Source organism: Colletotrichum paranaense, assembly GCF_030867605.1.
Source record: "Colletotrichum paranaense strain IMI 384185 chromosome Unknown Scaffold_9.1, whole genome shotgun sequence".
In the NCBI taxonomy this organism is placed as follows: Eukaryota; Fungi; Ascomycota; class Sordariomycetes; order Glomerellales; family Glomerellaceae; genus Colletotrichum; species Colletotrichum paranaense.
In genome coordinates, this window is record NW_026848967.1 from 980339 (window position 1) to 1003238 (window position 22900).

At 52.1% G+C, this 22900-nt stretch overlaps 8 protein-coding genes across 8 annotated transcripts; 4 read left to right on the forward strand and 4 right to left on the reverse strand.

The window, feature by feature from the left end:
* Positions 1-1205: 1205 nt before the first annotated feature.
* On the forward strand, positions 1206-1798 carry CPAR01_11071 (uncharacterized protein; the record flags this gene model as incomplete). The annotated part of the gene is made up of 2 exons (XM_060495330.1): positions 1206-1410; positions 1701-1798. 2 exons carry the CDS (start codon positions 1206-1208, stop codon positions 1796-1798), a joined length of 303 nt encoding a protein of 100 aa, XP_060345678.1.
* Positions 1799-2742: 944 nt separating this feature from the next.
* CPAR01_11072 (myb-like DNA-binding domain-containing protein) lies at positions 2743-5151 on the forward strand (the record flags this gene model as incomplete). Its single annotated transcript, XM_060495331.1, has 2 exons — positions 2743-4746; positions 4819-5151. The coding sequence occupies 2 exons, from the start codon at positions 2743-2745 to the stop codon at positions 5149-5151; spliced, it is 2337 nt and encodes a 778-aa protein (XP_060345679.1).
* A 244-nt stretch (positions 5152-5395) lies between these two features.
* CPAR01_11073 (major facilitator superfamily transporter) lies at positions 5396-7736 on the reverse strand (the record flags this gene model as incomplete). Its single annotated transcript, XM_060495332.1, has 5 exons — positions 5396-6038; positions 6130-6316; positions 6390-6414; positions 6535-6820; positions 6958-7736. 5 exons carry the CDS (start codon positions 7734-7736, stop codon positions 5396-5398), a joined length of 1920 nt encoding a protein of 639 aa, XP_060345680.1.
* Positions 7737-9635: 1899 nt separating this feature from the next.
* Positions 9636-11342, reverse strand: CPAR01_11074 (uncharacterized protein; the record flags this gene model as incomplete). Its single annotated transcript, XM_060495333.1, has 3 exons — positions 9636-10734; positions 10854-11257; positions 11313-11342. The coding sequence occupies 3 exons, from the start codon at positions 11340-11342 to the stop codon at positions 9636-9638; spliced, it is 1533 nt and encodes a 510-aa protein (XP_060345681.1).
* A 1021-nt stretch (positions 11343-12363) lies between these two features.
* Positions 12364-12687, forward strand: CPAR01_11075 (uncharacterized protein; the record flags this gene model as incomplete). Its single annotated transcript, XM_060495334.1, has 2 exons — positions 12364-12459; positions 12523-12687. 2 exons carry the CDS (start codon positions 12364-12366, stop codon positions 12685-12687), a joined length of 261 nt encoding a protein of 86 aa, XP_060345682.1.
* A 1723-nt stretch (positions 12688-14410) lies between these two features.
* Positions 14411-17437, forward strand: CPAR01_11076 (uncharacterized protein; the record flags this gene model as incomplete). The annotated part of the gene is made up of 3 exons (XM_060495335.1): positions 14411-15744; positions 15895-15951; positions 16165-17437. The coding sequence occupies 3 exons, from the start codon at positions 14411-14413 to the stop codon at positions 17435-17437; spliced, it is 2664 nt and encodes an 887-aa protein (XP_060345683.1).
* A 302-nt stretch (positions 17438-17739) lies between these two features.
* On the reverse strand, positions 17740-19550 carry CPAR01_11077 (uncharacterized protein; the record flags this gene model as incomplete). The annotated part of the gene is made up of 4 exons (XM_060495336.1): positions 17740-17898; positions 17953-19003; positions 19065-19106; positions 19159-19550. The coding sequence occupies 4 exons, from the start codon at positions 19548-19550 to the stop codon at positions 17740-17742; spliced, it is 1644 nt and encodes a 547-aa protein (XP_060345684.1).
* Positions 19551-20551: 1001 nt separating this feature from the next.
* On the reverse strand, positions 20552-22045 carry CPAR01_11078 (uncharacterized protein; the record flags this gene model as incomplete). The annotated part of the gene is made up of 1 exon (XM_060495337.1): positions 20552-22045. The coding sequence occupies one exon, from the start codon at positions 22043-22045 to the stop codon at positions 20552-20554; it is 1494 nt and encodes a 497-aa protein (XP_060345685.1).
* Between the last annotated feature and the right edge of the window lie 855 nt (positions 22046-22900).

The following is a 22900-nucleotide window of genomic DNA, read 5'->3' on the forward strand; positions in this document are numbered from 1 at the left end:
GTAATGTTCACTTCAGAAAGCGGAAGGTCATAGCATCTCTCGAGGCGCCAGTGATTCCTATTGGGGCGGCGTGGGGACGTTGACAAGATCAGAGAGAGACAGAGAGAGACAGAGCAGCGCAACGCTTCGTCCGGCGTCCGTAACGGCCTAAACACGTTTCGGTTGGGGCCCTTGAGGCTTGGGAGGCGTTGTATTGACGGGTCACGGGGAACTCGGGGATTCTGAAGGAGACTGGAGACCAGCAAAAAGTCCATCATATTGCGGTCATGTCTGAGAGTTTGTGAGTTGTATTGGCTGTATTGTGTGGGTGGGATTAGCCCAGCGAGGGGAACTGAAGATGGTAGTGATTTGCTTGTAAATCCTCGTAACCGAAGTAGACAGGGAGGTACTTAATTCATGGTCGGGGAATCGGGGAAGATGGACTGAGGTCTCTCAGCCTCTCTTTTCGAGCAGAATTCTCAGTAACAAACAGGATACGGTACAAGTTACAAAGACCGAGAGGAAAGGGAAGAAAAAGGTGACGACGAGACAAGACGACAGGACGCTCCCTGCCGCGGGTTGAGGAGCAACCATCCCGTGGGACGGTGGGATAGGTGCGTGCCTGCCGGACTTAAGAGTGACCCCGTGTGAGTGAACCAATCTCGTGGGACAGCAGGCGCATGAGTTGGCGTCTGCCAGGCCTATCCATGACGCAGTTTCGCAGCTTCAAGGTCGATAAGGGGGGTGCCACAGTACCTCCAGAACCTGGGAAGTTCAGCCACAACCCAGATCTGCCAGGGCCGCCGTTGCTCTGTTGGAGGGGGGGCCAAACTCTTGTCTCTCGATGCTCTGTGTACGTACTCCCCATACCTTAGTTCACTTAGTGTAGACAACTCCGCAAGCTTGAGAAGATGATTTCTAAGCTTGAGCCACTCCCGCGCGGGCACTTTGCTCCAAGTTACATCACCAGAGTCAACTCCGCAGCCCGTCTGACGAACTATCCGAAAACAGAGTGACAGAGTCCCAACGCCCACCGGCTCGCCAAAAAGACGTTGTTAACTTTCAGCCTGTCAACTCGTCGTACCTAACCACCTAGGTAGTACCATCGCTGTCGCAGTTCAGCAGGCTTAGATGTCCGAAGTCCGGTTTATCAAAAGACAGTCAATGAACCCTCTCGTGCGCGCGCGCCCGCGGGGTGCCACGTACCTAGGTAGTTGCACAAAGACATGTTGCATACACAATTCCCGTCTCCTCCCCTTTACCTGAACGCCAGCACAAACTTTGATGCCCAAAATGGCAGCACAGCAATACTTCGTCCAACACGACTCGACAAGGTTCGGTGGTCGGCATGTTTCAGCACCGACTGGCGGACCGGTCCCGCGGAACCACTCTCCTGGAAGACGCCACGCTTTTTCCTCACATTCACTGGAAGTTTGCCCTGCTCTCTATGAATTCTGTCCAAGTTCCCCCTCTCTTTCACTGGGCTGGAAAGGTCGGCAGGTTTCGTCTCATCGTTGTCGTTATCGTATTCCGGTTTCCGATTCGGTGGCCCCTCTCAAGACAACCCGAGAGCGACTCGGACCACTTGGTCGTAGATAGATTATCCCATCTGCGTCTTGGGGGGATGTGTTTGCCGCCATCCGACGGCATATCCCCTGGGCTCCCGCGAGGGTGCGCTGTCTTGTTTGGACTCTGAGAGACGGCCACTCTTAAATTGTCAGACGGTGTTTTGCGCAAGCGACAACGTGCTGTCATTGCCTTTCTCGCCATGTGCTCGGTGCTGTTTGGATCGCCTGCTGCCGTGTTCCGCGGTGCCTGATACCAGGAAACGGCTTGTTGAACAGCATGAGTCGGCATCTTGTGTTGACTCCGCTCAACTGCGTGAACCCCAGAAGCCACGCCATATTGCAAAGCGAGTGCTCAGAGCTCGTCACGAACAACTCATCCACCAGACATATGTCCTCTTGTAATTGATAATTGTGCTGCATCGGAAGACAGAGGAAACCCCTCTCTTTCAACCCAACAGGACGCGTGGATGCTACTATGCCTCGGCAGCAGAATGAGGAAAGTGAGGGGGTGACAAGCTGAGAGTTCATGAATGCGGCTGCTCTTATCAATCTAGTAGCGGAGCTGGGCCGCCAATCAATGCCAAGATCCATGCACCCTCACCTTGTGTCGTCGTAATTGACTTCGATCTATGCTTGCAGTACATTGCTTAAGTAGGGCAGCAGCATATACGATGTTAAACTTCCAGCTCGAAACCGCGGGCTTCGTAAAAATGCCGCCGTTATCTAGAATCGGGAAGATGCAAGAATGGTGTGTTTCTGACTGTCCAGAAATGCGATTGCTACAATCGGCTTTCGTATACTTTGGGTCAGAGCATTTCTGTCAAGAGTTTATTTCGCTTGGCTTGAGACGTTCTAGCCAGAGAGAAGCTTGCACCGGTGGCCCTGTCGGACTTCCAATCCGGACAGTCAGTCACTACACTAGGAATTAAGTTCTCTTGGAAATTTCACCCTTCACCGAGAATACCCAGGCGCTGAGGTGTATCTCGGTGAGCTGCATTAGGCTCTTGATGTGGAGCCAATCACTACCACTCACAAGAGCTGACTAAGATATGCCAAGCCGCTCTCAGCCTTGTGTACCCATCGTTCACGATTGGCCTCGCATCACAATTTCTTTCGCGCAACGCCCTCGCGAAGGGGACTTTCGACAACCACAACCCGCGCCGCAATCCGAATATCTTCAGCACTCGTCGTAATCATGGGTGTCGTCAAGGGAGGCGTTTGGACCAACATCGAGGATGAAATTCTCAAGGCCTCAGTGTCAAAATATGGTCTGAACCAGTGGGCGCGTGTCTCGTCACTGCTCGCGCGCAAGACCCCGAAGCAGTGCAAGGCAAGATGGAACGAATGGCTGGACCCGAGCATCAAAAAGACGGAATGGAGCAAAGAGGAGGACGAGAAGCTTCTGCACCTCGCTAAGCTTATGCCAACACAATGGCGCACCATCGCTCCTGCCGTCGGCCGAACCGCCAATCAGTGTCTCGAGCGATACCAGAAGCTCCTCGACGAAGCCGAAGCAAGAGAAGCTAGCCAATTTGGACTCACGGGTATCGATGGCGGGGAGGCATCGGCACCCAGCGCCGACGATGTTAGACGATTGCGCCCTGGCGAAGTCGACCCAGACCCAGAGAGCAAGCCCGCCCGACCCGACACGATCGATCTCGACGAGGATGAAAAGGAGATGCTGAGCGAAGCCCGAGCGCGTCTAGCCAACACGCAGGGCAAAAAGGCCAAGAGAAAGGCAAGAGAACGTCAGCAGGAGGAGTCGCGCCGTTTGGCAGCGCTGCAGAAGCGACGCGAGCTCAAAACGGCCGGCATCAATATCAAGGTCGTCACGCGCAAGAAGGGCCAGATGGACTACAATGCCGACATTCCTTTTGAGAAGAAGGCTGCCCCAGGGTTCTACGATACCGCTGAAGAACAGGTCCGAAACGAGCACCAGCGAGAGGCTTTCGACCCGAGGAAACAACAGCTCGCGAGCAAGCGTAAGGGCGATGGCGACGATGATGGAGACAACAAGAGGAGGAAGAAGGAAAAGGAGGCGCCCTCAGCATCATTCCAGGCTGCCGTGAAGGCGGGTCAGATGCAGAAGATCAGAGAGGCTGAGCAGAGCAGCAAGAGAAGAGCGCTGAATCTGCCTGCTCCTCAAGTCAGCGAGGGCGAGTTGGAGGAGATTGTCAAGATGGGTATGATGGGCGAGAGGGCAAGCATGATGGCGCGCCAGAGCGAGAACGATGCAACCCGTGGCCTGATTAGCGAATACTCGACCCTGAACAACAACGCCCCGATCCGAACCCCTCGAGCTCCCGCCCAGGAAGACCACATCGCAAACGAGATCCGGAATATCAGAGCCTTAACGAACACCCAGTCTTCACTACTCGGTGGCGAGAATACTCCGCTACACGAAGGAACCGAGTCGACTGGATTCGATGGCGTCGCCCCCCGCAAGCAAGTGGTTGCGACACCGAACCCCCTGGCGACACCAATGCATACAGATAGCGTAGGCCAAACACCGGCACGCGTTGGACAGACTCCGATGAGGACGCCCCGCGACAGCTTTGCTTTGAACGCCGACGGTAGCCAAGCCCTCGTCTCAGCGACGCCGAGAGATGTCAAGATGCGAGAGATGGCCCTACGCAGCCAGTTGAGACAAGGCCTTGCATCTTTACCCAAGCCCAAAGATACCGAGTGGGAGCTTGAACTTCCTGAAGACCAGAAGGAGGTTGCTCTGGACGAGGATCAGCTAATGGAAGACGCTGGAGAGAGAGATCGTAGGGAACGCGAAATCAAGGCCGCACAAGAAGCACTGGAGGCGCGGAGACGGACACAGGTCATGCAGAGACAGCTGCCGCGGCCGGCCAAAGTGGACGTCTCGGCTCTGCTTTCAAATGCGGAGTCTTTCCAGGACAGTGCCGAAGCGCTCATTGCGCGAGAGGCTGCTGCTTTGGTCGCCAACGATGCCGTCAAGTATCCTCTGCCCGGCTCCGAGATTAGCGGCGCTGCTCCTCGGCTAGACACCCTCAGCGACGACGACCTTGCAGAGGCACGGCTCCAGATCATGTTGGAGACGAAGCCGACTCCGTCCCCCGCCGAACTTCAAGTGTCCTTCGAGGCCAGGAGCAAGAGTTCTCTGCTCCTCGGTCTGGGATGCTACGGTGACGATGAAGAAGAGGAGGAGGTAGTCATGAAGAATGCCTTTGACGTAAGTTACACCACAGACCGCGCCGTCTTTGATGCTTCCATTTGCTTCCCAGTACTAATCCCATCATCTCAGTCTATCCAAGATTCCATCGCCAGTACGGCCGAGGAGGGCATCAAGCTCGAGAAGAAGCTGGGCCTGCACCTGGGCGGCTACCAGAAGCGCCAAAAGATGCTCAAGGACAAGATTGGCGAGGCCGCCGAGGCCCTGGATAAGGCCAACAACGCCCTCAGCGGGTTCAAGACGCTGGCCATCTCCGAGGAGGTGGCGATCCAGCGGCGTCTAAGCGCCCTGAGGGAAGAGGTCGGGTTCGTCAGCAGGAGGGAGCGCGAGGCGCAGGAGTTGTACCGTAAGACCAAGGATGAGCTTGATGCGTTGCGGGTTAATGGGATGAATGGTCACTATTGAAGGGGGTGTGTGCGTGTATTTATAACGGGCGATGAGAACGGCAAGGCAAGGCAAGACAAGGCTTAGGCTTGGATTAAGGCAAGGCAAAATTGAAGCTTGTAAGATGATGCGGAACCGCGAAATGCTTCCGTTAGAATGCTAAAAGTGTCTATGCAACACAAATGCTATATTAGATGACGCAGCGACAACTTTTCCCCCCAAATTCATGATTACCAGTGGATGATAGATATTAGCCCTGATTCCTTTACCGGCTTGTCTTTCTCGCACCCAGTCTGGGCAACTTGATCGGGACAAGCAGAGCCACCGAAACAAAAGCAATCACGACACAACACAGAAACGTCGTCCGCAATGCCGCCTCGTAGCTCATAACGACCTGCTCGCGGTACGCAGCCGGCAACTTCACAATCGACTCGACGCTCTCCCTCACCTTGCGAATCACCTCGTCCTTCTCCGGCCCCTGTACATACTCATCCAGATACCCCACCAGCGCATTCTGCACGACGAGACTACTGCTCGCCACGCCCAACACCATGCCGAGCGAGCGCCAGAGGATGAGGGTGCTCGTGACGACGGCCTGCTCGCGCTGTTCGCTTGCCGCCAAAACGGCCATGAAGGTACCGGGGAACTGGAAGCCCTGGCCGATGGAGGAGGGGACGAGGCAGAGGAGGTAGACCCAGGAGGGCCAGCCGCGGCGCATGGCGGAGAGGGCGATGGTGCCGACGAGGAGGCCTACTGCGCCGGTGAGGGCCGGCCATTTGAGGCGGCGGGTGTAGGTTATCAGGAAGCCTGTTGCTGTGCCTACTATGGAGGAGACGATGGAGGGGAGGACGAGGTTGAGGCCTGACGAGGTTGCTGTTGTGAGGAGGACGGCTTGGAAGAAGAGGGGGCTGTTGTGCGTCAGGTTTTGAAGTTTTCTTGGAGGAGTAACCTGTCTTCGGGGGTGTCTAGATGAATACGGGGACTACACTGGAGACTTACATGTTGAAGAGGATGGCATTGCTGAGGAGAGCCGCGAAGAAGTTGGAAAAGATAAGGTTCATTCGAGGCGAGCGCCGGACTAGGTAAAGGGGCATGATGGGTCGGCTGACGTAGGATTGGACGTAGAGGAAGACGGGGAAGCAGACGCCAAAGATGGCGAGAGATGCGATGACGAGAGGATGGGACCCTTGGATCTTCGTTAGCTCACTGTCACGAGGGGCGATATCATATCTATGGGGACTGAACTAAAAGCCACTTACATGGGAGAACATTTCCTCCGAGGTTCTACAACGTTGCGGGAAGAAGACGTTAGTTCATGTGTTCAAAGAGCCTGGCTACGCCACTGCCTAATAGATACCCTTCATGCAATTCTACGAGGCCGGAAAGACGGGAGATAAAACTTACAAGACCAAGAACGAAGAAAGTAATGGCCGTGGTCAGAAGGATGGAGCCCTTGAAATCAAAAGCCTTGAGGGCCTCGACGAAGCTCTCCCGCTTGGTGCCAGCCATACCCAGATCGCTGGGGACGGCGATCATGGCGATAATGCAGCAGATGATGAGGGGCGGAACCTGGATGCCGAATTCCCAGCGCCAGCCGAGGTGGTCGGCCATGGCGCCGCCCAGGGCCGCGCCGAGGGCGGATCCCACGCCGTAGATCATGTTGATGTAGGATTGGTATGCGCCGCGGTTCCTGTGTCATTGTCAGCTTTCAAACCCTTCTCACGGTGACTGTCTTCTCATGGTGAGGTAATGTCGAAGTGGACGTTCGTGTGCATTCTTACAAAAGCGCACAAGAAAGACTTTTGCAAGCTGAAGGGAACCACTCACTCAATCGGAACCAAATCGCTGACAATGATACTACCCAGAGTCATCATCCCGCCGGCACCAAGTCCGCATGCCGCCCGGGCAAGGATGAAGCTTGTCATGCTCTGCGCGAGCGCGCACCACACCGTCGCGAGGCAAAAGATGACCATGGTGGCGACGTACGGCGGCTTCCGGCCCACGCTGTCCGACAACCGGCCCAAGATGGGCTGAAACGCCGAAGACGTCAACAAGAACGCCGTCGACAGCCACGAAGCGCTGTTGGAGGCCTTGAAGTAGGACGTGATGACGGGGTGGGACGAGGCCATGATGGTGCCGTCGAAGCAGGCGATGAAGTAGGTGAGGAGGATCTCGGAGAAGATGAACCAGAAGCGGGAGCGGGAGATGCCGTTTAGGAAGGGTGTCGAGGCGACGCTGCTGCTGACGGAGACGGCGTCGTCGTTGTCGCTGTCATCGTTTACGGCGGCGATGCCTCCGGCCACGGAGGCGCGGTCGGAGCGGCTTGCGAGCGAGGGCCGGCGGTGCTTGGAGGCCGTGCTGTAGCGCCGGGGACCGCGGAGGAGGGGGTTCACGGTCGACTCGGGCTCGAGGAAGGGTCCCGTGGAGGGAATGGACCTGGAGAGCAAGAGGTCGAATTCGTTTGGCGGGATGGCGTTTTCGTCTTGCGGGGTGATGGGGAGAGGGGTCGTGGGCTCGTCGACTTGGAGGAGAGGCGTGCGCTCGGTGGAGTGGTTGACGTTTGAAGCCGCCGACGACGAGGCCGGGTTGGCTTTCCGGGGTGCCATTGTGAAGAATTGGTTTTATGGAAGCGCAGACAAGGGTGGCATTCAGAAAATTTCACGATGGGACCGGGCGGGAGATCTGCCTTCATGAATCAGTCTTGTGCGGTCTTGGTAGGTATGGGGCCGGGGGTTGAAAAGCTTACTCGAGAGATCTAGATTCTGCAGATTTGAGATAGAGTATTGCAGATGGACCGCGCGCAAGAGAAAACAAAGTCAAGCCTAACAACGTTGTTGTCCTCCGATGCTAACAATTGCTGTTCAGTCTCAAAGGATTGAGGCTCAGGAAACACAATTCGATGACATAAGTGACAGACCGCAAGCGAATGTCATGAGTCAAGAGAGATGGGATGAGGTGAAAGGAGAAAAGTAGACTGATCACCGAGAAAGAGGAAAAGAGACGAATCTCAGGTAAGGCAGGAAAGAGAAATTCCGCATTGAGATGGGACGCGAGCGCGAGGAAAGCACGCCTTTTTCTGCTCACCCTTGCCCCGGAAAGCCGTTGACTCAATAAATCGGTGTACCTACTTTTGTACCTTTTTTTTTCTACTCTTGGGATCCGCCGTTTCCTTGTTCCCCGAGGGACCTCACAATATTAACGTTGGTAGTAAGCAGCCATGCAGAAAAAGGACCCAAGGAGCACATGGCGCTGCGGTATTGCTCCCGCCTACCGCTTACCGCCGGTCACGGCCCCGGCCTTTGCACGCTGGCAAGCCCAAGTTTGCCGGACCTGCTGACTCTTTTCAACTGTCAGCGACGGCGTTGGCCCTCCTACAAGTCTTACGGCCTACCTCAAACCCCTCGCTTTCAACCCCCCTCCATCTGCATCACGCTCAACTCTCGCTAAGACGGGATACCTTGTCGTGTACAGTAAGGGCGTCGAACTAGAGAGATCCTTATCCTGCCCCTCCAACTTCCGTCGCCGTTGCCCATACCAATGGCCTCAAAAATTGTTCATTGTCCAATCACGCAATAGCGGGTATGCAAAGGCGGCAGAAGCGTACAGCGCGGACTCAAGCCGATATGTGCCCGCTTAGCTTACCTGATTAGCAGGCGCGAACACCGCTCAGCGAATGCGATGGGGGGAGGGAGGAGATATTGCCCACTTCCCCGGCTGGGTGTCTTGCTTTTCCCGCTGCAGACTTGTCTAGAGCGGCGTTTTTGTAGTGGGCCGAAGGATCTGACCCTAGAGTGGGGGGTTCCTTCCATCCCGGCCAGCGGGGGTCCCGTTCCGGTGCCGGGTATCGGAGCCGACCCGATGTGGTACATGGGAACCTGCCGCGATGCTGTCGTACGTGTGCCACCGTCTCGCCTTTCTGTATAACTTCACATCTCGCTGAATCTCTGCATCAATTCTGGTCTATCAATCTTCCTCAATCGCGTTCAGAGAGCCGCCGAAGTCGATGTCGCACCGATCGGAGTGTACCACCGGCAAGATTGAGAATCACTCGGGAGCTTTCTGGGCAGCACTCTGCATGCTGCCAGGGACCGGACCAATGTGCGACAAAGATATTGTATATGCGACTCTCCGTCGATCGAAACACCGATTTCTGCATTGCATCTATCATGTCTGGTTCTGCTTGTCTCGTTTCCTTGGGCCCGGGCGGGAATGAACTTTGAAGCCGAAGCCGATGATTCGATCAATGGAGCCGAAGCCGAACTGTTAAGAACCTAGCTTCCTAGGATTTCGTATCCCTGATTAAACGGCTGAATGCATGCGATGTTTGACCTCATTTAGGTATTTGACTGTTTGTCTGGTTGGAACCACAATATTTCGGACTCGCACGAGACTCTGAATAAGACCAAAGATCGAATGCAGTCTGAGAGGAGCGTGCGCGCTGTGAACTGGTGTTCAGTATGCTGCGAGCCTTCGCGGCTTTTCAACTGAGTCTTTCGATGGGTTACCTATGGTTTTTCTTCCTCCATCTCAGAATCGTAATCATACACCGAAACAGGATAATCCTCCCGCGACCCAGCCTTCTTGATAAGCTTCATATCGAGCATGTGCAAGAACAGCCTATCGTTAGCGTCCTCATCGTAGTCGTCCGTCCAAATAGAATTATAGTTCTCCCACTGCCTGTTGTTGTGCTCGTAACGCGGATGGTTGGAAAAGTAGCTGAGCTGTTCTGCGCGAAAGATCTCAAGATCAGGGCAGTTCGTCCTCAGGTGCGCAAAAACGTCTTCCCAATTGCCCCCATCCCAGTGGATCTTGACGTCGTCAAAGTTGACCCGGCGGATCGCCGAATCCTGTGACGATAACGGAACCGCCGACAATAGTTGTAGAAGCGACGGTATATTTGTCCATATCCGGCGGAGCGAGAGGTCGCGCAGATATTTGGATTCGAATCGGGGATTGTTCCACTGCTGAAGGTCCAAGTTGAGATAATGCGTCGCCTCGATGCCGAGTGCCTCAAGTTTGGGGCAAGATGCCACCAAGGCCCAGAGTGCGTCCTGATGTTCTCTGTTGGGATAGGTTGCCTGCACATTACTCGGCGCAACCGATCCCAGGATATTCGTTCTATCGCCGTCGTTATTTTCCTCCTCTATCTTGGTGTATTGTGCGCTTCCGCTCGGTCCAGTCTCGTCGACGATAACCAAGCGTAGCTTCCTAAGGCGATCCCGAACATCTTGAGAGAGGCCACCAGCCAATTGTCCAATATGCCACGTCGAAGGCACCGCAAAGCTGAGGTCCACTAAGTGTTGAAATCCCGGACTGGTCAGACCGTATTTCACTGTTGCTAAAACTTCATCTACGCCTTGCATGTCGTAACAATTTGCCATGAGATCGTGTTTGCTGTGTGCCGCAGGGAACTCAACACTGAAGCGCTCTATGTGGTTGACAGTGTTAAAAAAGCGTCGAAGAAGCGCGTGTTCATTGTTCTTCCCGTAATGGAGCTCGTGCCTAGAGCGTGTCGGGTCCGAGGTCCACCAATCTGTCGTTCTAAGTTTGTCGACATAGGAGTTCAAGATGATGTAGTCGTCATCGACATCCTGACCTTCGAACCTGCGTCAGCCTTGAGTCAGTCGTTCGTTCTTATATAGGGAGTAGACTCGAGTAAGCTTGCTGGCGTTTTGCAAAGACGGGGAGTGCTCAGGACATGGCGGTGGACGAGTAAATCTTACATCTCAAAGTCGTACGAGTACAACCGCGAGAAAGTTCGTAGTCCATCGAGATCGTGGAGGCTGAGACTTCTGATCCAACTACATGGACCGCCATCAGGCCCGTCGCAGATTCGGATGAGTTTCTCGAGACGATTCCGATCATCAAAGGGTACGCTCCACCATTCGTGCTTCTGCAGCATTCTGATTACGGAGGAGTTCCATTGGCGCGAGACCAAGCGCAAGTTCCAGAAGCCGCCTCCGATGGGGGGCAGTTCGCCCCGGTTAAACTTCTGCAAGGAGCCGGAACCGTGTCGCGTATTAACAGGAAGCCGCGCTGAGTGTGACGTGAAAAACTTCCAGTCGCCTAGAGAGTAGACGCCTCGGACTTTTGCCAATGGCTGGTAGACCATCAACCCATCAAGGACCTATCGAAGGCGCAGGATTAGCCGACCGCACACAGTTGAGAGAGATTCAACGGACCTGGTCAAGTATTTCGGAAGGGAGTCCCATGGTGCCCGAGATGTATCGTGACTAGCTCACCGAAGTGCGGAAAAACGATCACGATGAAGGCGGTGCCGGGTAGCTTTCCACATCTTCCGTGGTCGTTTGGGATGTTGAGCTGTAGTTGCTGGGCCTCTGGGAGGTAAGTAAGGCAGGCAGCCATCAGAGGCTGGGCTTAGTGCAAAATCCAGCAACAGATCATTATAGGATTAGTCAGACTCCCTACCTTACAGGGAGCATCTGACATCAACCACTCGGGAATGGAAATGCGCAACATCGATATTTTCTACTCCATTACCACTTTTATTCGGCATTTATTCTGGCAGGCTGTTGGGTCTATGATTGTTGTCTCATAAAAAGACCTCAGGTTATATTTGAAACTTTTTGACGAGAGGTTCTTGCCACTCGAAAATTAGCAGAGACTGAGGGGACGCACTCGAGTTTAAGTACCTCTTGTGTGCTGGTTAAACACTCCTAACATGATCACGAAGAGTGTTTAGTGAACCAACGTTCCAAGACGAATTTGGATCCGCGTCTAGATTACTCTCGACCAATACACATTCCCATCGGTGCAACAGAACCTCCGACTGAGCAAAGCCTCGAATCATGTCCAAAGCCATTCACAGATTAAAGAGCCCCTCAATCTCTCCATTCCCACCTATTTCTATATTATTTCTATATACAATACACCAACCAGGGTTGAAACTGCTGACTCGCATACTTGCAAGATCACTCAAAGTTTTCAGTATGAGGACTGATCATCGGGTGCGGGGTAAAACATGGTAAAGAGGCAATTTGGGACAGTTCAGGATTCGAGAGTGGAATCGACTTCAAGTTGCGTGAGTGAGATTATGGGCGCTGCAGCGTGTGAATTAACGGCATGCCTAGGCAATGGCAACCCTCGATTTCAGGCTATCAAGCGATTAATACCCTCGGTGTTCTTGATCACTTTCAGTAGATCACCCTCCGAATTTCAATAATAATTCTCATCGTGATTTCTTACAACACTCCACAAAGAATTTAATCCAAGATGAAAGCCTCCGCTATCGCTGTCCTTCTTTTCAGCAGTCTAGCTACAGCTGAAATCGCCAGAGTAGTTTGCCAACAACACCCTAGAGAATGGGGAGTATGTGTGGCCCTGATGTGAGACTTTGAATAACGGTCGATGGAAACTGACGACTTTTTACAGAACGGCAACTGCAACGGCGACGACAGCTGGGCTTGTGGTCAGCGATGTGGCCAGGTTGGTTTCCAGGATCAAATAGACAAGTTCAAAGAACGCCTGACTAACGCAATATGGTGCATTGATAAGAACGATCAGCATGGCTATGCTAGATATGGTGCGCGTTTTTGATTTTATGTTCTGCCTTTGCTGGTTGCTCGGGCGGTTCTCGATATCGATTATATAGTATTAATATATAGTATTAATAGATACTCCTACTATCTCAATAGACTATTTTTTTAGATTTTCTACCTTTTTAACTTTCCCTCTTATAAAGTTTAAGATTATTAACGGCGATACTAGGCGCCCAATGCTACTACTTTATGAGCCTGCTACGTACCTAGCTAAGTTAGCTACCCTTCTAAGTATAGTAGCTTATAATAGTAGTATCGGAGATACCCTCGTTACCGTCGTTAAGAATAATACCGACCTTTTTATTACTAATATCTACCCTAACGCTTTTAACTTTAACTTATATATATATATATATTCGTTACCTCGTTTTTTTTATTAAAATTAAAAAACGCTATTTTCTTTACCGTTTATTATTATTATACTATTACTATTACTATTACTATCGAACCGTCTACTTTAAGAATATTCGGAATACTAAAACGCTAACTCGTCGACTTATAGGGATACCTTAAGGGCTAGTAGTTCGATCTTATTAATATTATACTCGATAATCCCAATTTATAAAAGAATTATCTAAAGGAGCATAAACTAGCTACTATCGATTTAAAAATCTAAAAAGACGTATATACTTTTATAAGTATTACTATTATTAGCGCCGAACTTATATAATATAGCCTCGATATACCTAATAGACTTAAGAGTATTATTAACACTTTAGTATCGCTATAGTAAAATAAGAAATTCGGAGAGACTAAAAGGAAAAATTTAGAGCTATTAAAAAAGGCGGAAAGTAGGGGGTAGTTTTCGGCTATTCGGAGGGCGATTAATGTGCTACGGCGGCGGGGTTATTAGTATCTTGAGTTTGGTTAGTATCGATAGTCGAGGTCGGCTGTGGCCGGCTGTAGTTAGTTTTGAAGTCTTGTTAAAGTAAGGTACGCAATAGAAACTCGATATTGACCCTAATAGACTAGCTTGCCCGTGAAGGCGAAGATGGCCCCCAATGAGGCGGACCGGACCCCAAAGGGATGGTGCGCGTTTATCTTCTCCGGAATCATTTTTGGATTGTCTACTTACAGTTTCAGGCGCTCGTCCGACAATAAGTGCGATTGCTATTACTATTAGAGTCCAGACTAAGATAGGGCTCTTCTGAGGTCTATAACAATTCGATAAAACCTTTTCGATAGCTACACGCCTTTTCCCATCATCCAAGATCGAGTATTGTCGGTCATGTCTCATATGTACACCATCAACAACATGATGACATGCGTGTATAGATAGAGAGAGAATTTGTGACCTCGGATCCCAGTTTGGTATAAAAGTTACATCACTCCTTTTATCTGCCGTATCGAGAAATAAGTATTATCGAAAACATGAAACCCGCCCCCCCTCTTCATTTTGGGACTTCGAATTTGAGAGGTAAAACAGAATTATTTTTCATGCTGATATAAGAACTCTCCTGGAAGGCCTAAAAGTTAAATCTTGGACTGTGAAGGTTGTCATGGGATCTCAAGCTGGAGATATCATGTGGTTGCCTTAGGTACCCCGTGCTGACAGTCACAGGCGGGAGACGTCCGGCATAAAGGTACCCACTTTACCAGGGTGATGCGCTTAGTCATCACATCGAGAATCTGCGAACCGATCTCAACCGATGCCAAGTTTTGCCGACTTGAATCTCATCTAGGATATTTCACCTGTAGGGGACGATGAAAAGCAGTATACAATGACACGACGTCTCGATGACGGCACAACGACATACGACCCGTTTACAGGCGTCCTCCCCGTCCTACCGCCCGATGCCCAGCTTCCGGACAAGAACCCGCGCAGCAACGCCGCAACCGCAGCGTCGGCCGCCGGCGTGCGCGCCTTGAGCGCCCAGGCCATCGCATTTTACTTCCGCGCTCCTGTCAAGGCCTTCTTCCGCACCCGCGTCGACTACCTCGCCTATGCGCGCAGTGTGCACCAGGCCCAGATCGAGCTGCTCGCCCAGGCCGCCGCCAAGGAGCCCTCGACTAAGCTGAAGGCGACGCTGAACCAGGCATGGTTCTATCTGCGGGGCACCACGCCGGGCGTGCTCACGTCGGCGGTGAAGCAGCACGGCTGGAGCGTGCTCCCGAATCAAGTCTTGCCGCCGCTCATCGCAAACGTGGGCGTCGGGGCCGTGCTGTATACCAGCTACCTCACGATCCTTGGCAGCCTGCATGAGGGGAGCGGCAGGGCGACAAAGACTGTCTACCCACCACCGCACCCGACGCAGACCTTCACCGCAGGACTTCTCGCCGGAAGTCTCCAGAGTTTCATCGCCGCACCGTTAGATGCCATCCAGGCACGGTATGATCACCGCGACCTCATGCCAACGGAGGGTGGGAAACCCAGAAGCATGTGGGCCTTCAGTGCCGAGAAGCTGAGGGAGATTGGTGTGCGTGGCATCTTCGCGGGATGGGGTCTTTCCCTCATGAAGGACAGTTTCGGCGCAGCCGTGTTCTTCAGCGTTTTCGAATACGTCAAGGCGCAAGGATACTACCGCTTCGTCTCGTGGTACTACGGCGGACTCGAAGAGCATATTGTTGACTTTATGGCCCAAAAGCGACCTGCGAAGAATGGTAAACCGGAGGATGACAACAAGCAGCCTCTCATCATTCGTCCGCACTACGCTATAGAACCCATCTTCTTGCTTCTCGGAGGACTCAGCGCATCCTTTGCCCAACAAGTTGTTCTTCATCCCTTGACTCACGTGCAAGTGGAGCACTGGGATCGCCTTGAGGAACTCGACGCCAAGGCAGCGAAATTGAGGGAAACCAAGGGAGCCGACCCGGCACACCGTAAAGACGGATGGAGGATGGCGAGGGCCTACTACCGGGCTTACAAAGAGACCTGGTCAGAATGCTGCGCAGAGGCCGCAAAGGAAGGGTTGGGCGTGAGAAAATGGCTATGGCGCGGTTTCTGGTGGAACACCATCCGCCAAGTTCCCAGCACAAGCGCTGGATTGATCATTTTTGAACTGGTGCGACGAAAGTACGGTCTCGGCAGCGAAGAGGTTCGCATCATGGGAGACGGGTACGATATATTACTAAATTAGAGCATTTGGCACGCGCGCAGGCGTTTGGAAGGTTGCATTTTAGGGACTCTCGACTCCCCGCTAGACATTTGTACAAATTACATCAAGAGACTTTTTTTTCATACCGGTGGTACGATACGGAGTTGCAGCTGTGGCTTGCAGGTGGCACGACTCTACACTGGCTGGCTGGTTTGCGGCACCTTCGGGTAAGTATTTCCTGCACCTTCAACGTCGCGTGGTGATAGAGCAATGAGCTTTCCACATTGGATGCAAAAACCCGGGGAAGTGGAGAAGACATGTTCATTTGATAATCACCGATGACGTCGGGGCGCCATGCGGCTCAGGAAACTTTCTCTGGCATCTCTCCCCTCTTTATCTCCCTTATGTCGTCCCATAGTTTGTAAACCCACTCTACTCAGATTCATCAACAAAATCGACGAAATGGCCAACATTCCAAAATCAGACAATGTCGTGCGCGTCAAGCTGGTCGACACGACAACTGCCATGGTCGGCGTGGCCGAGTCCTTCGTTCAGCCAGTCGTGAAGGGGCATGAAGTCATCAACTTTTGCTCGCTAGCTTTCCTCCTCGAACATGAGAAACTCGGAAAGAAGGCAATGTTTGATCTCGGTGTCCGAAAAGACTACTGGAACCTACCCAAGGGCGCTCAACAAGGAGTGCTGGGGCCAGACAGCGTGATCTTCGGCATGAGCGTACCCAAGGGCATTGATGAGGTGTTGGCGGATGGAGGAGTAGATCCCAAGTCGATTGGTAAGAGCCTTTCTCTCTTAATTGCTTTCCAGGAGCCTTCTCTCACAGACGACCGTACAGATTACTGCATATGGTCTCACGCCCATTTTGACCACCGCGGAGACGTGTCGGTCTTTCCTAAATCAACAACTCTGGTAACTGGACCTGGATACTTCTCATCCAAAGGCAGACCCGGGGGAAGAGATGATCCACAGGCGGCAGCAGAGTTTGAAGGCCGACCGCTCGAGGAAGCCAACTTCGACAAAGGTCTGATGGTGGGCAAGTTCAAAGCCCAAGACTTCTTCGGCGACGGTTCCTTTTACCTTCTTGAGGCTCCGGGCCATCAGCCAGAGCACATATGTGGTCTCGCCCGGACGACACCGTCTTCGTCCCCCGAGGGAGCCACATTCGTCTTTCTGGGCGGTGACATCTGCCATTTTGCGGGCGTCTTCCGGCCGTCGGAAGAGACCCCGCTCCCAAATGGGATTCCCGCTTCGGCCATTGCATTGCGCAGAGATTGGGCGTCCAAAGCCGTGTGCCCATGCTCTCACTTTACTCCCCACCATCCTAACGCGTCGGACGAAAAATCGGCGTCTACCACGCCCTGGTATGAGCTTCCTCGCGGAGGTAAACACCCCGTCTATACAGATATTGACCTGGCCACCGAGTCGGTTGCAAAGATGCGTGAGCTGGATATCAAGGACAATGTCATGGTCTGCATCGCGCACGACGCAAGTCTGCTGGATGTGTTGCCGGTCTTCAACAAGCAGCCGGAGAGGGATATCAATGACTGGAAGACTAATGGATGGAAGGCGACGACGTACTGGAGTTGGCTGAATGAGGTGTCGGTAGACGGTAATACGCCACATGGGCCGGTGGTGGAAGGCTTTTGGAGGGATGGCAAGAAGTGGGATTACGCGGGATACTTGGAAACTCTCAAGTAAGACTATACAATCCCGTAGCTAACCGGAGCAAGTAGCGTGGGAAGGAAAGTTTTCTGATGGAATGAATAAATATGATGATGCTCTCTGATGGAGAAAAGAAAGTGATCTCAGAAGAAGTGATCCCAGAAGAAGTGATCCCAGAAGAAGTGATCCCAGAAGAAGTGAACAGACAAACAAGGGAGGAAACCAAGTCCCTAGTGGCGAAATGGGCAAAAAGCTTCTCTACTTGCACTGATGCACGTACAGCCACTCCAGATGCATAAAGTAATTACAAAGCCTCGAAATGCTAGACTACCCCTCGACTATTCACTCTCCTCTGCCTTCTTTGCTTGGGAAGCGACATATTCAAATGCAGTCATATCCGGCTCGCACGTAGTCCCGATCTCGGGCATCTTGCCATTCTGGAAATATTCACGGACGATGTTGTCCACGCAGCTAGAGGGGTGATTGGTATAACCATGCTGAGAGACATGTCAGCATTGATACTTGCGGGGGAAATGACACAAAGTACTTACACCAACACCGTGATGAATAACAGCCCGGCTGTTCCGGAACCGCGCAGAAATCTCCCATGCCGTGTTCTCGGGGGTGACCGGATCCCAGTGGCCGTTGATAATGAGAGCCGGAAAGCTGGTCCTGACGTTTCTCAAAGCGTTGAGGTTGATCTTCTCCGCGGCATCGAACCTCCAGCGTGAGCATTGCATGCGCAGCCTGGCGCTGGCTTCGCCGAAAGAGCTACCCTCCCAGTGGGTTCGGTAGATAGAATACAAATCATCCACGTTCTCGACGCGGAAGGAAGAGTCCGCGCAGGAGATGCCCCAGACGCCAAAGGTGCCGCCTTCGTTCCATTCGGACGGTAGTGCATTCGCTGCCGAGGCGATGGCGCGGGTCCAGTTGCCTGTCAAGGCGGCGTGGACTCTTTCGACGGCCAGAGGGTATTGCAGCGGCTTGTAGAGCTCTGCCAACAGGGAAATCTTGAAGAGAGACACGATGTCGTCTTTCTCGTTAGCGGTGTCATTTTTGTCATTGATCTGCTCCTCGAGAAGAGTTTCGAGTGCCTTCATCAGGCTGTCCCCGGTAGTGTCGGCGCCGGTGAAGTTGGCCAGTACGCAGGCCTCAGGACCAGCCTCGACGCACTCGTCAAAGAGGTGGTGTAGGGCGCGCTCTGTGTCTCTTTGGCCGGTCTTCCACGTGGTATCGGCATAGTCGTCGGCGATAAGGTTACTGTCCAAGACAAGACGTCCCACGCGGTCAGGGAACATGGAAGCGAAGACTTGTCCGAGGACGGTGCCGTAGGAGACGCCCCAGTAGTTCACCTTGGGGCCTTGACCGAGGGCGTCAGCGATCGAAATCATGTCTCTGGCAACGAAAGGTGTGCCGACGAATCGGCCGTATTTGGCATAGTCTCTGAAGCAGGCATCGGCCGTGACTTTCCAGAGTTCCCAGTCTACCGTCTTGATACTGTTCCAGATATCACCCTTGGGTAGCGTATCAAAATCACGTCGGGTGACAGAAGTCTCAGCCGATGACACGTTGCAGACATATGGAATGGTTTTGCCAGTGCCTCTGTAAATGTGTCAGTTATGATCGTAATATAGACGGGGTGCTAAAATGGCATGATACTTACCGAGGATCAAATCCAATGATATCGTAATTTCCTCCAACGATGCTACAATCAGTGAGTTAGCAGATGAGAAGCAATGATGCTGATAACGACCTACTTTCGCAATTTGAGCCCCAGAGCAGCAACTGACTCGACGCCAGAGCCTCCTGGTCCGCCGGGGTTCCACAGCATACTCCCCATGTAGGGTTCTTTGTTTGCGCTGGCCTTGATCAATTGGAGCTGGATGGTTTCACCAGAGCTGAGACTGGTATAATCCAGCGGAACTTCGAGTTTGGCGCACTGAAATTTCTCCGGCATAGCGTCAAAAATAGCGTTGCCAGCCTCTCCAAAATCCAGGTCACACTCTGTCCATTGGATGGATGACTGGTTTGATGGCGCCGAAGAATTATGGTCGTCTCTCCGTAGGGCGGTATGGGCTTCAGTCGGTACTATTAGGGCGCTGACTGATCCCAGGAGGAGATGGCTGATTAGAGTACTTTGCAATTTCATGGTGACCGGTTTCAGAGTTGAATTGGTTTGATGTGATGTGTGAATGAATATTCAGGAGATATGATTCTCCTTTATTGCACCGACTTGCATTCTTATATGTGCAACGGGGTGTGAGATGGATGTTAGCGATAATGACAGGATCAGCTTGAAGTGGCTAGAGGATATTGACTGCCTGGATAGTGGCTATCAATTCGAGAAAACAAGCAAAAAAAAACAAGGTTCTAAGTTAGAGGATCGAGGCTATGCGGCTGATTCGTCAAATCATCGCAATAACTTACTCCATCAAGTCGGAACTGGCGCCTTGGCGACGAAAAGCTGAGCCCGACTGAGCCCACAGAGGACGTCCAAAGTCTCAATTTGGCAAACAAATTGCATGCGCAGTGAGCTTACACGTAGTGCCAGATTCGCATTCAGCCCTGCTTGTCTCAGACTACAAGGCACAGCTTCGAACCCCATTGGGAAGATTGGGTGCTGTTGAGGGACTGTCAGCAATCTTGGCAGTATCTACGTAATTCCTATGCTAGGCTTTTACCCTTTTGGGAAAAAAGAAGTAGAGAGGTACAAAACAATAAGCGGGACGTTTGCTAGGCGGCCTAGCGGGGTAAACTAGCACCCGATGATCAACATGGACTCAGAGCAGACAAATTTCCTCACAATACTGGAAAGGAAGCCTGGTGTTTTACAATTCCTTAATATTGCCTTGGCGGCACATCATGACATAGTTGTACAAATTCCAATTATGTCTAGCCGTGAGACTCAAACTTTTGGCCCTTCTACTCGGACTCATTATTATCATAGTTATCAAGGAGCAGTATTAGTCAACGTAGCAATGGCCAAACGGAGTTGAAATTTCCTTTGAACTAAGGGCAAGATACTGAGACTCAGTTGGAGTCCATCACTATGGAATTTCGCTGCCTACTACTGTAATCCGGAAAGAAGCTTGTGCCTAATATCACTCGCTTAGGCTTGGTTTTACTCAGTGGTGAGTTGGTAGAGGTTGCCTAGGGACTCTGATCAGAAAGAACATCTTCGTCCATAACCTGATCGTCGTCACTGCTGTTATCAGACTCATCCCACTCTCCATCAACAATGTCGTCATCCTCGCCATTGGGAACATCCTCCATCATCTCTGTGTCTGCATCTTCATGAAGCCCATTTTGAGCTTGCTGCTCAGAAGAGACGGCTGGCGAGGTATCTTTGGCTTCTAGGTCGGGCCCATGCTCTGGCAAGTCCGATAGCGACCAAAGTTTGACGCGTTGAAGACTTCCACTCAGAAGGCTGGAAAAAGACTCCTTCATGTACATGCCGTCCAGGCAAAACAGCTCCAGCATGGCTAGAACGAGAACCACCTTCCACCACATTGATGTCCAGAAAGAAGTTGGCCATATGAAAACCATTGTAAGTGCCTCTGCCACGGCAGCAAAATGCCAACGATTGGGGTAGATATGATTCCAGAGAACCCGAGCGTCGTTTATGAGGAGCTCTATCGAACTTGGCAAGACACATGTTCGCCAGTGTTTGGCAAGCTCTCCATGATCGAAATCTTGTTTTGAGTCGGTGAACCGAACTCTATGCCGCAGTCTATGTTCCCACATTGGCAACAGCCTGCCTTGGGAATCCCACGGCTCCTGTTCACAAAACTTTGTCCATCTGCTCCAGACCTCCAGAGCGATTTCATCACTCACTTCGAAATATTCTCTGTGCTTCTTTCCGCAGCCGCAGGCCCATGATCGACAAAAGTTGGTCAACTCGGCGTGGACCAGCTTTTCGGCAAAGCCGTTCCAGGAGAATTTCACTGCTGGTGCATCTTCATGTTCAAAAAACTCTGGGTGTTTGCACTGGTACTGAATGTCTTTGCCACGCTTTTCTGGAAGGAATTTGGTGACGCCGATTTTGAGTAGACGTTGGTTGATCTCGCGTGGCTGGGTGACTTGTACATAGAGGAAGCCCGCAGACTTTGCCTTAGGGCCGGCCTTGATCATGAACTCAAGTTTGCGGTCGATTTGGGGCCCGCTAAGCTTCTTTGCTGGCGTTGAAGGTTGCTCGCTTGCACTTCGATCCTGTACGACAGGCCGTTGATTTCGTCTTTCAATTTCAGAGGTTAGGCTTGGGGAAGTGTAAGAACTGTGCAAAGATGGCTTAGCCCGAGTGAAGTTGCCAAGGTCGTCAGAATTTCGCCCAAGGTTGTCAGGTCTTTCGATGTGGGGAGGTTTTGCCGATTTCAACGACATCGCAGATGTTGATCTGTTTCTGGGGACGCTTTTCTTCGACGGGGTGTCCACCTCAGATTCATCAGGCTTCTCAGAATTTGGGGTCCAACTAGGGCCGGCGAATTGATTCCAAGAAGGAACATTAACTGAAGCTCGGCGTGGTGGCTGATCGGGCGTCATCCCCGTTGTGGCCGGTGCCAAAGGGGAAGAAGCTGTGCTCGGCTGCACTGCTTTCACGGGCCGAGCCCTGCGCTTCGTGACCTTAAGCGGTGGAGAAGTCTGCATTGTATAATAAATGAAGCGGGCTGATGGGTGAAATATTGTGAATTGAAATCTGAACCTATCAAGTGACAGCAACTGAAGGAGTAATCGATGAGCAGATGTTGTAGAAGCCCACATCCTTTAGTCCTTGGCCTCTCAGTGGTATAAATACCAGCAACCATCGGTCTCAGCACAATTTTGAGAGACGTCCGGGATGCAATTTCCTCCCTACGACGTTGAGCTGTAAGCGCCCTTGTTGGTTGTGGAAGCTGCGCCCCCCTGAGCCAGTGAGGCCTGCCTGTCTGAGCATCCTTGCTCATGCATCAGGAGCTTCCAGATCAGGTCCAACAAGGCAGAATCTTGTGCCTAACGGGAACTTGAGTGCGGTGTTTCGACCAAAACGCGACCAACTTCGTGGCATTGCTGCAGAGTGCCATCGTGTGTGTGGGGTCCTCGAGTACGACTTGAAGATGCAATGGCATTTCTGTCGCTTGCGTTGGAGAGGTCGCCTACCTTGGCTAGATGGGTTCACGTCTGAAGATGATTCGAGCAGGAAGGAACATGCCTCAATGACTCGCTATGTCAGATGTACGACTCGCTGTCTAGTACAACAGACATTGGCATCGGAACTCGATATTCCGTTGATGTTCATATCATACTTATTGTGTGAAATCATCCAAATCTGGTGGTGACGAAGATCAAAACATCTTGTTGATTCTGCGAACGGAAAGTAATAGGTTGAATGATTGAGCTGGCGACCGACTCAAATGTGATGATGTCCGAGATGGTCGCATCGGCCTACCTCACTCGGGGTCCGATTGGACTCCAAAACCGGCACTCCGCTGAATTCGAAGTCTTGCGTAGAAGTAATAGCGCCAG